The sequence below is a fragment of the Thalassophryne amazonica genome, chromosome 2 (assembly GCF_902500255.1).
Source record: "Thalassophryne amazonica chromosome 2, fThaAma1.1, whole genome shotgun sequence".
NCBI lineage: Eukaryota > Metazoa > Chordata > Actinopteri > Batrachoidiformes > Batrachoididae > Thalassophryne > Thalassophryne amazonica.
The window spans coordinates 118,806,872-118,821,661 of record NC_047104.1 but is presented as its reverse complement, the minus strand read 5'-3'; the positions used below and the strand labels follow the sequence as shown (position 1 = coordinate 118,821,661).

At 39.6% G+C, this 14,790-nt stretch overlaps 2 protein-coding genes across 3 annotated transcripts in view; one reads left to right on the top strand and one right to left on the bottom strand.

Annotated features, from left to right (window-relative positions):
• blzf1 (basic leucine zipper nuclear factor 1) overlaps nucleotides 1–9,917 on the top strand; it is a 34,872-nt gene extending 24,955 nt beyond the window's left edge. For both annotated transcript variants that reach the window (XM_034192589.1, XM_034192596.1), the window contains exons 5-8: nucleotides 974–1,173; nucleotides 2,964–3,092; nucleotides 7,730–7,952; nucleotides 8,045–9,917. In XM_034192589.1, coding sequence (XP_034048480.1) covers nucleotides 974–1,173; nucleotides 2,964–3,092; nucleotides 7,730–7,952; nucleotides 8,045–8,230 — 738 coding nt within the window. In that variant the 3' untranslated portion in view covers nucleotides 8,231–9,917. The remainder of the gene's footprint in view (nucleotides 1–973; nucleotides 1,174–2,963; nucleotides 3,093–7,729; nucleotides 7,953–8,044) is intronic.
• Nucleotides 9,918–11,864: 1,947 nt separating this feature from the next.
• Nucleotides 11,865–14,587, bottom strand: trmt10c (tRNA methyltransferase 10C, mitochondrial RNase P subunit). Its single transcript, XM_034192578.1, has one exon. It carries the CDS (start codon nucleotides 14,469–14,471, stop codon nucleotides 13,008–13,010), a length of 1,464 nt encoding a protein of 487 aa, XP_034048469.1. The 5' UTR covers nucleotides 14,472–14,587; the 3' UTR covers nucleotides 11,865–13,007.
• Nucleotides 14,588–14,790: the final 203 nt, after the last annotated feature.

Sequence of the window (14,790 nt, the reverse complement as noted above, 5' to 3'; positions counted from 1 at the left end):
ACATATGCGAAAAAGTATGTGTAAGTGGAAAAACACCAAGATGGAGAACCACAAATGATTTTAATATACTGTATTCATGTCACATGTGGGATAGGAGTTGAGCTGCTAAATTAAAGACCAGGTACAGTTCCCGTTGTGTGTGCTTGAGGCTACTTGTCCTTGGACAAAACACTTTTTCATTGTTGCAGTCCAACCAGCTGTAAATGGGTACTGGCCTCGGCTGGCAAATTCACCTGCAATGGGCTGGCATCACAATACAGAAACTGGACAGGGGCACTGGCACTAATGGGTCTGTTGATTCCAGTACTTTTCTTGAGCAAATATATGACTGATTTTTTTTTTCTTTCTTTTTTTTTTTTTTTTTTTTAAGTGTATTAGTCACATTTTTATTTTCTAGTTTGGGAATTCTTGTCATTTATAGTCTGAAAAATCATGTATCCTTTACTACTACTACTACTACTACTACTAATTCTTATTTATATAGGGCTTTCCCAGTAATCAAACCACTAAACAAAATAAACTTCACTAATAAAAGAATAAATGCCATTAATAAGAAGAATACTACAACAATGCACAAAAATCCCAAATTAAAGCCGATAATACAGAAAAGGGGCGGCACTGGCATAGTGGTTAGTGCTGTTCTCCCCCGGTTACCCTTGATTGGAGTAAGTGGGTATAGAAAATGAATAATGCATGAAAGGAGTGCGACTTGTCCCCCCCCCCCCTTTTTTTTTTTTCAAGAGCCATTTTTTTAGCAGGTGCAACTTATATTTAAAATCCGGCCCTTCTTTATCATGTCTGATGTATTGAATTTTGTCCTAATGATAATATCTATTCACTGATGCTGTATGATATTGCTTCTTACATGAGCTGTCTACTTAAACCACCACCAAGAAGGACAATTAATAATCTCCAAATGCATATTTTCACAGAGTTCCGGAACTTTTTATCTCTTAATCTTTCTTTGCATCAGGTGAACCGTGAGCTGAAAAAACTGCTGGTAGCATCAGTTGGCGATGACCTTCAGTACCACTTTGACCGTCTGGCACGGGAAAAGAACCATCTGATTCTGGAGAATGAAGCTCTGGGCCGGAGTCTAGCACACACTGCAGAGCAGCTGGAGCGCATGAGCATACAGTGTGATGTTTGGAGGAGCAAGTTCCTGGCCAGCAGGTGTGAAATAAATTCAGCAACTCAGAAATGGAAATGGCATGTGCTGAAAAGAAAATAAGAGGTTCAAGGCTGTAAACATTTGGCAGTTAAATTGACCCTTCACTTTAGCACAAAAACCATCACACTTGCTCACACTTTATTATACGAGGTCTGTGAGAAAAGTATCCGACCTTTTTATTTTATGCAAAAAATATATGGATTTGATTCATATGTTTTTACATCAGCCAAGCTTGAACCTTCGTGCGCATGCGTCAGTTTTTTCACGCCTGTTGGTTGTGTCACTCGCCTGTGGGCAGGCTTTGAGTGAGCACTGGTTCACCCCTCTCGTCATTTTTTCATTGCGAGGAAATGGCGGAATGATTTGGGCTTTGTTCCATCAGAATTTTTTCAGAAACTGTTAGAAACAGGCAGCTGGAAACCATTCAGAAAATTCACATGGTTTTCGGTGAAAATTTTAATGGGCTTCACAGAGATTAAGAAGTGTTACTACCGCTTTAAGGACTGCCCACAATGGCGCACAGCGCGCCGCGCTCTGAGCCGTGATCGACAGGCAGAAACGACCATTTCATTTCTAAACGGATCGCTGTATGGATCCGGGACCATCGTGTGCAATTTCTCTGATTATCTGGTTGTTTGTTTGTTTGGAGCAGAACAAGTAATTTTCAACACAGCATTTCTAAACCATCTCATATCTAAACTGATTGCTTGTGTTTTTGGCATGATGCTTTCTCAAGTGACGGCTCAAGCCCTTAACTGTAGTTTTTATACTGTGTGTACATTGGAAGATAACTAGTTTTAACTTGATTTTACAAGCTTTCAACATTACAGAGTTAAAGCACAACAGTGGTTTGTGCTCTGATAGTGTTTTTTTTTTTTTTGTGAAATAACTTTACTTTTGTGCACAAAGTAAAATAATGTAAGCATCCAAAATAAATCTAGGATGTTTAGAAATGCTGTGTTGAAAATTCCTTGCACTTGAGAAATTTTTAAGAAAATGTTAAAGTTCATGGGATGGGGAGCGGAGGTGTTAAATAATAATTTTGTCCTCATCTGCTCATGCACTAAACACGCATGCTCGGCGGGACTGGTTATGTATTGGACAGAGAAGTTCTGATCAGTTCTTTGCATATGTCATGCAGATGCGCAAGAAGAAAGATGATTATGATCAAAATTCTTCAAAGGGAAATAATTGGACTTTTATTTTAAGGAACTCATATTTGTTAATTACATGTATAAACAGACCTGTTGGGCTTTATAATACAGAGGTTGACCAGTTTCTTATTTCACTTAATTCATTGCAAAAGATTTGCTGCCACTGATGTGTAATATAAGCCAGCAACTTTGCAGAGCAGCCTTCTAATAGATGCTCAGTTACAGTTTAAATTGGTTATTTTCTGTAACTTAAATTTCAGGTCTGTAGTTTATTTGGTTGTTTGGGCTTCACCAGAGAATTGTTTTGTTTTGTAATACTAGTAAAAGAAATGTTACTATGTAAGTGAACCTGCCTCTATACAAATAACTTGACCAGATTAGCTCATTGTAGTAGTTTGTTGCCATACATCCTGCTACTTTGACATTGTCAGACGTTATTATGATGTTGTACAATATTGTAGTTATTATAACAGCTTCACAAGTGTCTAAAAACAGCCTGGCAGATGAGGGTGCTCTGTCATGCCCGAGAATCCATAGTTGTCTATATGTAGTTTCAGGATGAACATGGACATTTCTGGCTCCTGTGCCAGTCACTCAGTAGGGTGGCTCATCATTCCCCCTTAAAATTTTGTCTCCAGGGTCATGGCAGAGGAGTTAACAAATGCCAGAGCAGCTCTGCAACGCCAAACCAGAGAAGCACAAGGTGCAATTCAAGACCTGCTGTCAGAACGGGAGGAGTTCTCCAGAGACATGGTCCTCACTCACAGGTATCCCTCCCACTGATCTGAAATAGTGTTAACTGCCTCCATTTATGATAGGTTTATTTTTTGATTTCATACCAGAGAAGTGACAAATACTGCCATAAGTCATGGCTGACTTATGACATTTCATTATGTTGATTAGTAAGCAATCTAGCAACTGTGGCAGAGGTGTGTGTGTGTGTGTGTGTGGGGGGGGGGGGGGTCACAATTGTTTTGCGGCTTGCTCAGTGATCCCTAGTTTTACTTGAACCTGTGTTTAATTCTGTTGGCTCCTTCATCTTATAGTTGTACAGTAAAACTTGCATATAATGAATTCAGGTGACCAGGCGAATTTTGTTTATCAAAATCCACTATATGTATAAAACGGACAAAATCTGCTATAAGTATAACAGGGATTAGTTACAGTCAGGAGGCACTGAATGATCTACGGGGAATCTCCAGCACCAGTTAGGCTCACGTATTTCCTTGATTAAATGCCTGACCTCAAATCGGGCACTGCCTCATTTAATGACCGGGTCAAAACTTTGTCTGAAAAAAATAAACTCCTGCCTTAAATAAGCATTGGACAGTATGTGTATTAACAATATTACATTTGGTTGAGTCACTCTTTTTTTTTTTTTCTTTCTTTCTAAATGAATGAATGAATGAATTTATTCGGCACACAGAATATCAACACAGACAATAACAAATTCATAAAAAGAACAACATACAATGAACCTGTGTGGCCAAAGGGGTGAAGCTTATACATACTCTCCCCTAATAACATTAAAAAGTAAAGAATGTATACATATACTCATAACAGCAATACAAAAGAAATGTGCACAAACAAAACAACTCAGACAGTGCACCAGAATTTTAAAACACAACCAAACGAGCAACAGTGCATAAACCCAAGCACAGCAACAAAATGGTAAAACCTAATTTTTCAAACTACAGCGGGTAAGTATATTATTTTTGTAAAGTCTTTTAAAGGTGTCTGAAGTACCAAGTAACTTAATATTATCAGGACAGTTATGACAAATATTAACACCTTTTACAGAAACACTAACTTTTTTGCAGTAGTTCTGATCCTTAGTTTCTCAAATAATAATGTCCCTCTCAAATTGTAGATGAAATGCCTCATTTTAAACAGATCCTGGACATGTTTAGGCAAGAGTTAATTTTTGACTTTATACATGATTTGTATTTTGATATAATCCCATCCCCTCATTACCCCATCCCCGTAAAGTCGGTGCCTGCTCCCAGACCACCAATAACCAGCAAAAATCTATTTAAGCATAAAAAGGTTGAAAAGGTTGGGATGATATGATGATATGAAAAAAAATGAGGTGGGCTTCATAGATAATTGGCAAAGCTTCTGGGGAAAACCTGGTCTTGTTAGGAGAGACGGCATCCATCCCACTTTGGATGGAGCAGCTCTCATTTCTAGAAATCTGGCCAATTTTCTTAAATCCTCCAAACCGTGACTATCCAGGGTTGGGACCAGGAAGCAGAGTTGTAGTCTTACACACCTCTCTGCAGCTTCTCTCCCCCTGCCATCCCCTCATTACCCCATCCCTGTAGAGTCGGTGCCTGCTCCCAGACCACCAATAACCAGCAAAAATCTATTTAAGCATAAAAATTCAAAAAGAAAAAATAATATAGCACCTTCAACTGCACCACAGACTAAAACAGTTAAATGTGGTCTATTAAACATTAGGTCTCTCTCTTCTAAGTCCCTGTTGGTAAATGATATAATAATTGATCAACATATTGATTTATTCTGCCTTACAGAAACCTGGTTACAGCAGGATGAATATGTTAGTTTAAATGAGTCAACACCCCCGAGTCACACTAACTGCCAGAACGCTCGCAGCATGGGCCGAGGCGGAGGATTAGCAGCAATCTTCCATTCCATCTTATTAATTAATCCAAAACCCAGACAGAGCTTTAATTCATTTGAAAGCTTGACTCTTAGTCTTGTCCATCCAAATTGGAAGTCCCAAAAACCAGTTTTATTTGTTGTTATCTATCGTCCACCTGGTCGTTACTGTGAGTTTCTCTGTGAATTTTCAGACCTTTTGTCTGACTTAGTGCTTGCTCAGATAAGATAATTATAGTGGGCGATTTTAACATCCACACAGATGCTGAGAATGACTGCCTCAACACTGCATTTAATCTATTATTAGACTCAATTGGCTTTGCTCAAAATGTAAATGAGTCCACCCACCACTTTAATCATATCTTAGATCTTGTTCTGACTTATGGTATGGAAATTGAAGACTTAACAGTATTCCCTGAAAACTCCCTTCTGTCTGATCATTTCTTAATAACATTTACATTTGCTCTGATGGACTACCCAGCAGTGGGGAATAAGTTTCATTACACTAGAAGTCTTTCAGAAAGCGCTGTAACTAGGTTTAAGGATATGATTCCTTCTTTATGTTCTCCAATGCCATATAACAACACAGTGCAGAGTAGCTACCTAAACTCTGTGAGTGAGATAGAGTATCTCATCAAAAGTTTTACATCCTCATTGAAGACAACTTTGGATGCTGTAGCTCCTCTGAAAAAGAGAGCCTTAAATCAGAAGTGCCCGACTCCGTGGTATAACTCAAACTCTCAGCTTAAAGCAGATAACCCGTAAATTGGAGAGGAAATGGCGTCTCACTAATTTAGAAGATCTTCACTTAGCCTGGAAAAAGAGTCTGTTGCTCTATAAAAAAGCCCTCCGTAAAGCTAGGACATCTTTGCTTTCTGTAAATCAGAAAAGACCCCTACAGTATATTACCTATTTTCGATTGCGTTGGAAATTTGTTCAACAAAATTCATTACTGCCAGTGAAGTAATGCATTTTAGTAGTGTATTTTTTTTTTTCTAAAATTGTATTGCTGCTCGCTAAGGATATGATGTTTAGCTAAGAAATCATTTAACCTCATACCTTTTCCAGAATTTTAGAAAATTGTGGTAAGGGAGATTGGCCTATAATTTGAAAAAACATGTTTGTCACGAGATTTGAGCACTGGTATCACTTTAGCTATTTTCATTTTGAAGGGAAATTTCCCAGTCATTAATGACAAATTACAGATATACGTTAAAGGCGTAACAATACAATCAATATTTTTTAACCAAAAACATATCAAAGTTGTCACTATCAGTTGATTGTTTTTCCCTTAAGTTTATTAACTATGTCACTAAATCCACTGCAGAGTGGTACTATAAAATCCTAAAGCCTGATTTATGCTTTTGCAACTCCGTAACTCCGTGGCCTTGCAATGACATTGACATGTGCGTGACCCTTTCAAAGTTCTGTGTTGCAATGGTGGGAACAGTGGCCTTTTCTGGATCAGTTTGTCCCTCAGCGAGCTCCGCTTAATTATACAAACATCAACCTCCAAACCATCGTTGCGGTGCGTGCAATTTCCTTCATGAATTGCAGGTCATTTGAGTGTCTTTTTCTGACTCTGTTGTAAAGTTGGTCATATTTGCGACTTTTCTGCCAAACGCTTTTGATCCATGATGGAAATGTAATCAGCATGCGCAGTGCAAAACCATTTAAAATATGACTGGAGAGGAAGGAGTGAAAACGTAAAAGTGACCAATCACAGCCCTTGCAGTCTCTGTTGTTTAGCAGGTGTGCGTCAGGCTACAGAGAGGGCCGCAGCCATGCAGAGGGATCTGATCTAAAGCGGTTGTCTTTGGTTCGGCACACCCAGGGATATGTGTGAAACTTAACACCATATTACAGTCCAAGCAGCATTTTGTTAATAATCACCGGTCTTGAATAAAGGCCTGCCTTGTTTAGGCGCCGGGTCTGAGCGCAGTTTGAAAAAATAAATGACCGGGGTTTTAATCAAGGAATAATGGTACCCGCTTTCCTCAAACTGGCTAATGTCAGTGCTGAACTTCATTTCGTGCCCCTGTTATTGGGCACGTCCAGACTGCTCTGTCCGGTATGTGCGAGGGTTTTTTTTAATGAAAAAATGCATTGGGATTAGATGGGACGTTTTGTTCAGTGTGAGTGAAAATCTACTATATATGGTGTTTATTACATGGAACTCTACACAGAAGCATTGGGACTTTTGCTTTTGTTCTGTTGAGTACAAATATTTGGTTTATGTGATTATGGTTTAGGTGAGTTTTACTGTATTTTGCGTTTTATTCTAAATTCATCAGGGCTCCACACTGCCCCAAATGGTCGCATTTTGCAAACTTTTTTGAGAGAGCATGAGTGCTGTTTATTAGCAGTTTATTTTATCGTGATTGTGTCTGTGAGTGTAGGCTGTGTGTGGGTAGGAGTGTGGGAGTGATTTCTCAACTCAGGGTTTGATTTTGATGGCGCACCTCTCCAAAAAATGAAAAAAGAAAAAGTGACACATAAAAAAAGGAAGCAGTTTTTACAGCACAAATCAAAATTCTAAGTTGCACATGAAGCTCTTCCTTGCACAAGAGTAGATATAACATGACCTTAATTTTAGAAATGTTATGACTGCTTGAAGATTATGAATCCAGATTGCTATCAACCATTTGAAATGAATATATTGCAAATTGTGTGCCTGTAACTGTTACACACATATACAGCTTTAATTCTGGTCCTGCCAGTAAAAAGTTTCAGTCAATGAAAATGGTCTTTGTGCTGCTACCATTTGCTGTTCTGTGATTAGATCCCTGGAGCAGCTCCTGGTCTCTCTGCAGTGGGGCAGACAGCAAACATACTACCCTAGTGCACAGCCTCTGAGCACAGGAGAGCTAGCAGCCAGCAATCACAAGCTAGCAGATGCCATCAATGCTCACATGTTGGGCAACACCAGCAGCAATGTGGTGAAAAACAGCAGCACAACAGCAGAACATCTGTGCAACACTCCGGCCGAGAAGATGGCTGAGAAGGTGCGGCTTCAGCTTTTTAGCTTCCACATTACATCCTGTGCTTTTGATTTTCTAATCTGGTGACTCATTGAGCTGTCCTGTCTTTCTTTCAGGTGCTGAAGACTTTAGATCCAGCTTCCTGTTCAGACGATAAGACGGAGCCGATGCTCAGTGACTCTTCCGCTTCAAACTTTCAGAGCATTAAGAAGAGTATTGGCAGGTTTCACCCATATACTCGCTATGAAAATCTCACATTCAACTGCTGCAAGCATTGCAAAGGAGATATCCTGGTGTTGTAGAGGTCATCAGGCAGCTGGGAACCTGCGGTGCACCCGCCCATCTCAAATCTACACATTTCAAGTGACTGGAGGAAAGAAAAGAAGTGTTTCAGAAACTGGCGATTATTTGTTAGATTCTGTGGTTTTTGATTTGAATTGACTGACTTGCTTATTATTCTGTCTTTGTACACAGAACAACTAAAAGTACAGTAAAACTCGCACTCACCGGACTAACGCAAAAGTCCCAGTGCTTTTGTATGGTTTTCCACGAAATAAACACTGTATTATAACCAATTTTCGCTCACATCAGACAAAACGTCCCGTCCAATCCCAATGCAGTTTCATCAAAAACTCCTCGCATATACCGGACAGAGCAGTCTGGATGTGCCCAGTAACAGGGGTATGAAATGAAATTCAGCACTGACACTCACCGGTTTGAGGAAATGTGGTACCGTATTTCCTTGATTAAAAGCCTGGGTGTTTATTTTTTCAAACCGTGCTCAGACACAGCACCTAAACGAGGCTGGTGATTATTAAAATGCTGTTGTTGCATTTCATACATATCCCTGGGAGTGATGAAACAAACCGCTTAAGATCAGAACCCTCTGCATGGCTCTCCAGAGCCTAATGTGCACCTGCTACATGATTGAGACTGTTAAGGACTGTGATTTGTCACTTTTTCGCTTTCACTCCTTTCTCTCCCATCATGTTTTTAAAAGTTTTTGCACTACGTACCCTGAATACATTTCAGTCATGGATCAAATACGTTTGGCAGAAAAGTCCGCAAATATGACCAACTTTACAATACAAAGTCCAAAAAGGACTGTCAAATGACCTGCAGTTCACGGAGGAAAATTGTATGTACCATACCATTGGTTTGGAGGTTGATAATTGTAGAAAGAAGTCACGCTTGGTGAGAGACAAATTGATCCAGAAAAAGGATAAAAATGCGATGGAGAACTTTAAAAGGGTCAAATGCATGTCGACGTCATTGCATGGCCACAGAGTTGGAGACGCATAAATCAGGCTTTAGGATTTTAAGGTACCATTCCACAGCGAATTTATAAAAAAGAATGACACTACCAAATATAATCCTTTTAATGCACATAATGCCTGGCGCTTATTTAAGACAGCTGTTTAATTTTTTCAGACAAAGTTTTGACCCAGTCATTAAATGAGGCAGGTCCCAATTCAAGGTCAGGCATTTAATCAATCATTTGGCACCTCCTGTCTGCAGTTAATCTGTTATATATGATGGATTTTGTAATTTTTAAACATGTAGCAGATTTTGATAACTGACAAAATTCACTGGTCCACCTGAATTCATTATGTGCGAGTTTTATTGTAATCTTTTGTTTTTAGGAGTCTGGATGTGAGACAGTCATGAATACACTTTGTATTTCTCAACGGTCATAATGTGGCTTGAAGTTTGGCTTTTTTTGTTGGTTTTTTTTTTTATGTTTGAACGTGAGCTCAGTGGGGCAAGCATCTCCTGCTGGAGTAACTGAAGTATTCATATGTAACTCAAAGTCCAGAAAAGGGCAGACACACACACATCCACAGATGAATTGCGATGTTATATGGCCCATATGTTAAAAGGGGAGAGAAACCTAGCATATGATTATGCAGAGAAATTGTGGAATAAATCAGACATAAGTTATCAACAATTTTCAGCAATAATGAGTCAACAGTGTAGGAAGTGGCTGTTATAAGAAAATAAAATATATATAAAAAAATCGTTTATCGGAAGCTACAGATAACCGATAACTTCCAGTATTGTCTCCAATACACTTGAAACTACTAACAAGCTGATTTTGAGTTTTAACACCACAGTCACTTCTGGTAGCATCAAAGGCAACCACAGACCCAAACAGTGAGTCAACACTTCTGTCATTGAGCACCCTGCTTGGAAGGTCCTGTTTCCTACATAGCTCCGAGCAGCAAAGCTCAACTCTCTAATCAATAAATGTCGCCATGAGGCTGTGGTCTTGGAAAATAAAGCAGTGCTGACTTATGGTTTGGTTTATAAATAAAATTAATACTGATAGAATAACTCCATTAATGTAAATTCTGTCATTTGTACAAAGTTAAAATATATCTTTTAATGTTGAATAATGCACTAATTCTGAAGTTTTGTAACAAATACAGACAGATGGCAAAGGATTATGGGTAAAATGTGCCTTTGCGAACACTTATTGGTTGACTCATTCATTCTATGTAAACCAACACGTTAATGTGAGGTGTGTCATGTGTTGGTGTTTACAAATAAATGTACTTTTGTAAAATATGCCATTTTTTTTATTTGTAAAAAAAAAAAAAAAAAAAAAGGCCACGTTGTAATTAGATAACCATCTGATATAATAACCGGTGTCAAAATAAATAGAACACTGCCAACTACTGGACGCTCAGTACTAGGGCGAATACTGCCATGAACACTACTGGCCAATAGATGGCAGTAGAGACCGTGAAAACTTGCCGAAACAAAATTCAGATAATCCGCGTCTGCAGTGTTTAAGATGCGTGGAATTTAATAAACGCAAATTGAATTTCAGACATATTTCACTGGAACAAAGACGACAGTTGGTGTTTGACATAAGCAGGACTCTAATAACAAACAGGAATCGATTGCAATGATTCCAATTGAAAATAATGGAGGAGCAACCTGAGCTGCTTCTGGGATTTTTACATAAAACAAACACAATAACAACATCTATAAACCCAGAGAATATATTCACGAGAGTTTTAGGCACAATATACAAAGAGTTTATGCTGTTGTCTGCGTGGAGCCTGATCAGAGCGTCTCAAATGCATTACTTCTGTTGTGAATGTACTGAGGTACCCATAATGCACCTGGGCACAGCATGTCCACACTAAAGCCTTCAAAATTAGTGCATTGCTTTAAAACTAAAACATATATCTGATATTTTCACTTTATAAAACTTCAGACGTGATGTTAATTTAAATAACTTGTCCGAAATTAGTTTGGTTAAAATTTTAAGCATAAGTTAAAATTGTATGCATTTGGATGACTTGGTCGATATTGCCAGTGTATCAGTATGGGGTAAAAAAAAATAATTTTTGCCAGGGGTTGTATAAAGAAAAGCTGGTTGAGGGTCAAATTAGTCCAGAATAAGTCGAGCTACAGAGAGCTTGTCACGCACGGAGTTACAGAAGTGTAAATCAGGCTTTAAATGAATTGTCATCATAAATTGTAAATTAATGTAAATTTGATGGCTTAACTATTTTTATAGCACCTGTACCTGGATGTGTTACTATATGTGGTTAAATGATTTTTTTTTTTTTTAAGTTGAAAACATAAAAGGTTCATTCAGTAGTACAGCGTAATTGGAACCAAAATAGTGCCATGTTCTGAGTTGACACCACTCTCAATTAAGACAGTCTAATATACAGTGCCCTCCAAAAGTATTGGAACATTTGGTATTTCACATTTTAATTTGCTTATGCCATTTCACATACAAAAAGTACAAAGATATGTCTAAAATGGTCATGCTTAAACTCACACAGAGCAAATCTCTACAACTTGACATAAATTCATTAAAAATATAAAAGCCAAGATGACTGGTTGCATAAGTAATGGAACGCTTTGGTGTAATACATGTAAATAATGTTTTATTTCCAGCTCTCTTCAGACAAGTCGGGATGGATACATGAACATTTCCAAGTCACTGAATGTCTTGGACTTTATTTACATCAGTTTTAAAGAAATACAAACAGTGTGGCACTTAATGATAACTCTGTATAGATAGTTCGCAAAAACTGAATGACTGACTGAGTGGCTTTCCTCACTCTTCTTGCACAGTCACAAAAAATAGAGCACAGCGCTTGTAGAGCACAAACCTCCACCAACACTATTTTCCAGTTGCACACTTCACTGTTAGAAGTGGCTTTTCCAAAGCTAAAATACAGATCAAAAGGGCTTTGCAATGTTAAAATACAAATTCAGATCAAACTATTATTCTATTCATTGAGAGTGCCAATTTGCACCTCATTGTCACAAATGAGTGATTGAGGCACTTTTGATTGAGATATAATGCATAATGAAATGGGATTTTCAATATTAAATTCAAATGTCCATAAAATCAGCAGCACAGTGGCTTTATGGTTAGCACTGTTGCCTCACACCAAGAAGGTCAAGGGATTGATTCCCACCTGTTTTCTTTCTATGTGGAATATGAATGTTCTACCCTTGTTTGTGTGGGCTTCCTCCCACCTCCAAAGACATACAGGTTAAGTGAACTGGAAACTCTAGCCTAGTGGGAGAGGGAACGTGTTTGTCTGAATTATGGTTAGGGGTATCCGTGGGCCCAGGTCACACTGGGGTCGAGTTCTCATGTCCTATATGCGGCCATGTTGTAGAGAGGCAACCTGTTCAGGGTGTACCCCACCTCTTGCCCAATGGCCGCTGGGATAGGCTCCAACTCCCCTGTGACCCTTAATTGTAATAAGCACGTACAGAAAATGAATGAATATATTGCAGTGCACAGATATGTAATCACAAGCCAGATGTTACAATCAACTTTTTTTGTTGATTCTATTTGTTCTTCCCAAAACTAAGATTAATAATTACACAAAGTACAAAAATACAGCAGCACATTTAAGATAGTCCCCCCCCACATCAAAATAGTTGCTGCCTTTTGAAATAACTTTTATTTTTTCTGAGATTTTAATATTGTGTAGTATACAGCTGATAAAAGCAGGTGACAAAAGAATTACAAGCATTTATCCTTTTCCAAAATGTCAGTCAGTGCTTTGATCTGTTCAACTATGTTGTTGAATTTCACTCACTGTCCCACCACACAGTGCGTCTCTTTGCAACTCTTTTTCTTGGGGAGTCTGTTTGAGAGGACGTTTGTGTCCTGGTCACAGGTGCCTCATTCCTTCCATCACTAGTGAGCCTATGCATTCTGTCCCTGGTAACACCTGGTGACCATGACTGCTCCTGGAAATAAAGACTCTGACCCTCTTTGTTTATCCTACCACCATTTCTTTCTGCAAACCTTGATGAACTCTCAGCAGCCATTCTCACACCCTGATGACCAAGTTCTCTGAGTCTGCTGCTGCTAGCAACTGATTTTACAGGCTGCTGCTGGTGAAACCCACCATGTTTCCTCTGAGGCACAAACTTAAACGCTTCTTCCCATTTACCCGTCTCCTTCACAGTCAGCATGATGCGGATCATCTGGTCCAAAGTCAGATTTTTACCACCAACCATCCAGTTAAGATACTTATCCAGGGGTAGACGGGCGGTGGCCAGGTTAAGACGCTTGGCACTGGCCAGAGTCACACCTGGCTGTATAGAACGGTCCACCATTGCACCGATGATGTAGACTTTGGTGTGGTCGTAGGTGTGGAGAACGTTGGGGGAGTCAGCTGTCAGATATACAAGGTTCTCACGGGGGAACACGTCAACATGCTGGCGGTCGGTGCATGTGAGCAACAGGCGATTCCAACCCTCTGCAGTGTAACGTTTCACCAGCTGCTTTGCGTAGGCCCCGTCTGGCTGCAGGTTGCAATAGTACAGATGGAAAGGCTCAGCGGCACGTCTGTTCCAAGCTTCCGCATCCATGAGCTGAGATACCGAGTTTGCCAGTTCACGACTGTTCATGTTGGACTCATAACTCATATCAAAGATGAGCGGCTGTCCAAACTGCATCGCCTGGGCAACCCTCCATAACAACCCCTTCTCCAGGACCTGAAACCAGACGTTGAGGAGGAAAGAATTCTGCAGTGTTTGAGCTCCTTTCTGTTCACTCAGCAGAACCTCCTTCTCCGCCCGCCTCTGCTCCTGCTTTTTCTTTTGTTTGAGCTTGTGTCCCTCCTTGATGAACAGAAACTTCAGGTATTTGACTTTGGCGGACTTGGACGGGAGTTCTGCGAGTGTCTGAATCTGTTCGTCCGTTATCTCCGCCGGTACGACCCTCCCGGCTTCCCGCCACATGGTGAACAGACGCCACGCCGCCTGCACCTCCGGACTGTCCGGTGGTTCATCATCCCCGAGGACGTCTGTCCCGTCCACTTCCCTCTTCCCCAACAAAGCTTGGGATTTCATCACGGATTTCCATTTGTCCAAATCTATACTCTGGGTTTCCTCAGGTTTGTCTGGATTTGGCAACGAGACGTCTCGAGTCCCGTCACTGAAGCCTCGAACACTCACGAAGCTGCTCGTCTGCTTCGGCTTCAAACGGTGTGAAAGCAAACAGCCGCATTTCCAAACCACACCGGAAGACAAGAGCCGCATCATCTTTTTAACGGAGCCAAAACAAACAGGAATATATATTCTCGTTTTTACCGGTTATGAAAACAATCTTAAATACTCGCTGCAGTACGAGAACAGGACAGGTAGCCTTGTTTGATGGTGTCACAGCATAAAGTGTCGGAGTGAAAACCGTCATCGCAAAACTTATTTATTTTAATTGCATCGACAGTTATTAATTTTGCTTAACGTTTATTCTGTTTTACTTTCTCTTTATTATAATTTTAATGAAAAGTTTTGTGTCATGTTTAGTATTTTTTATGTTTTGCATCGTTTTGATATTTGGGGAAAAATTGTCTTCATAGTT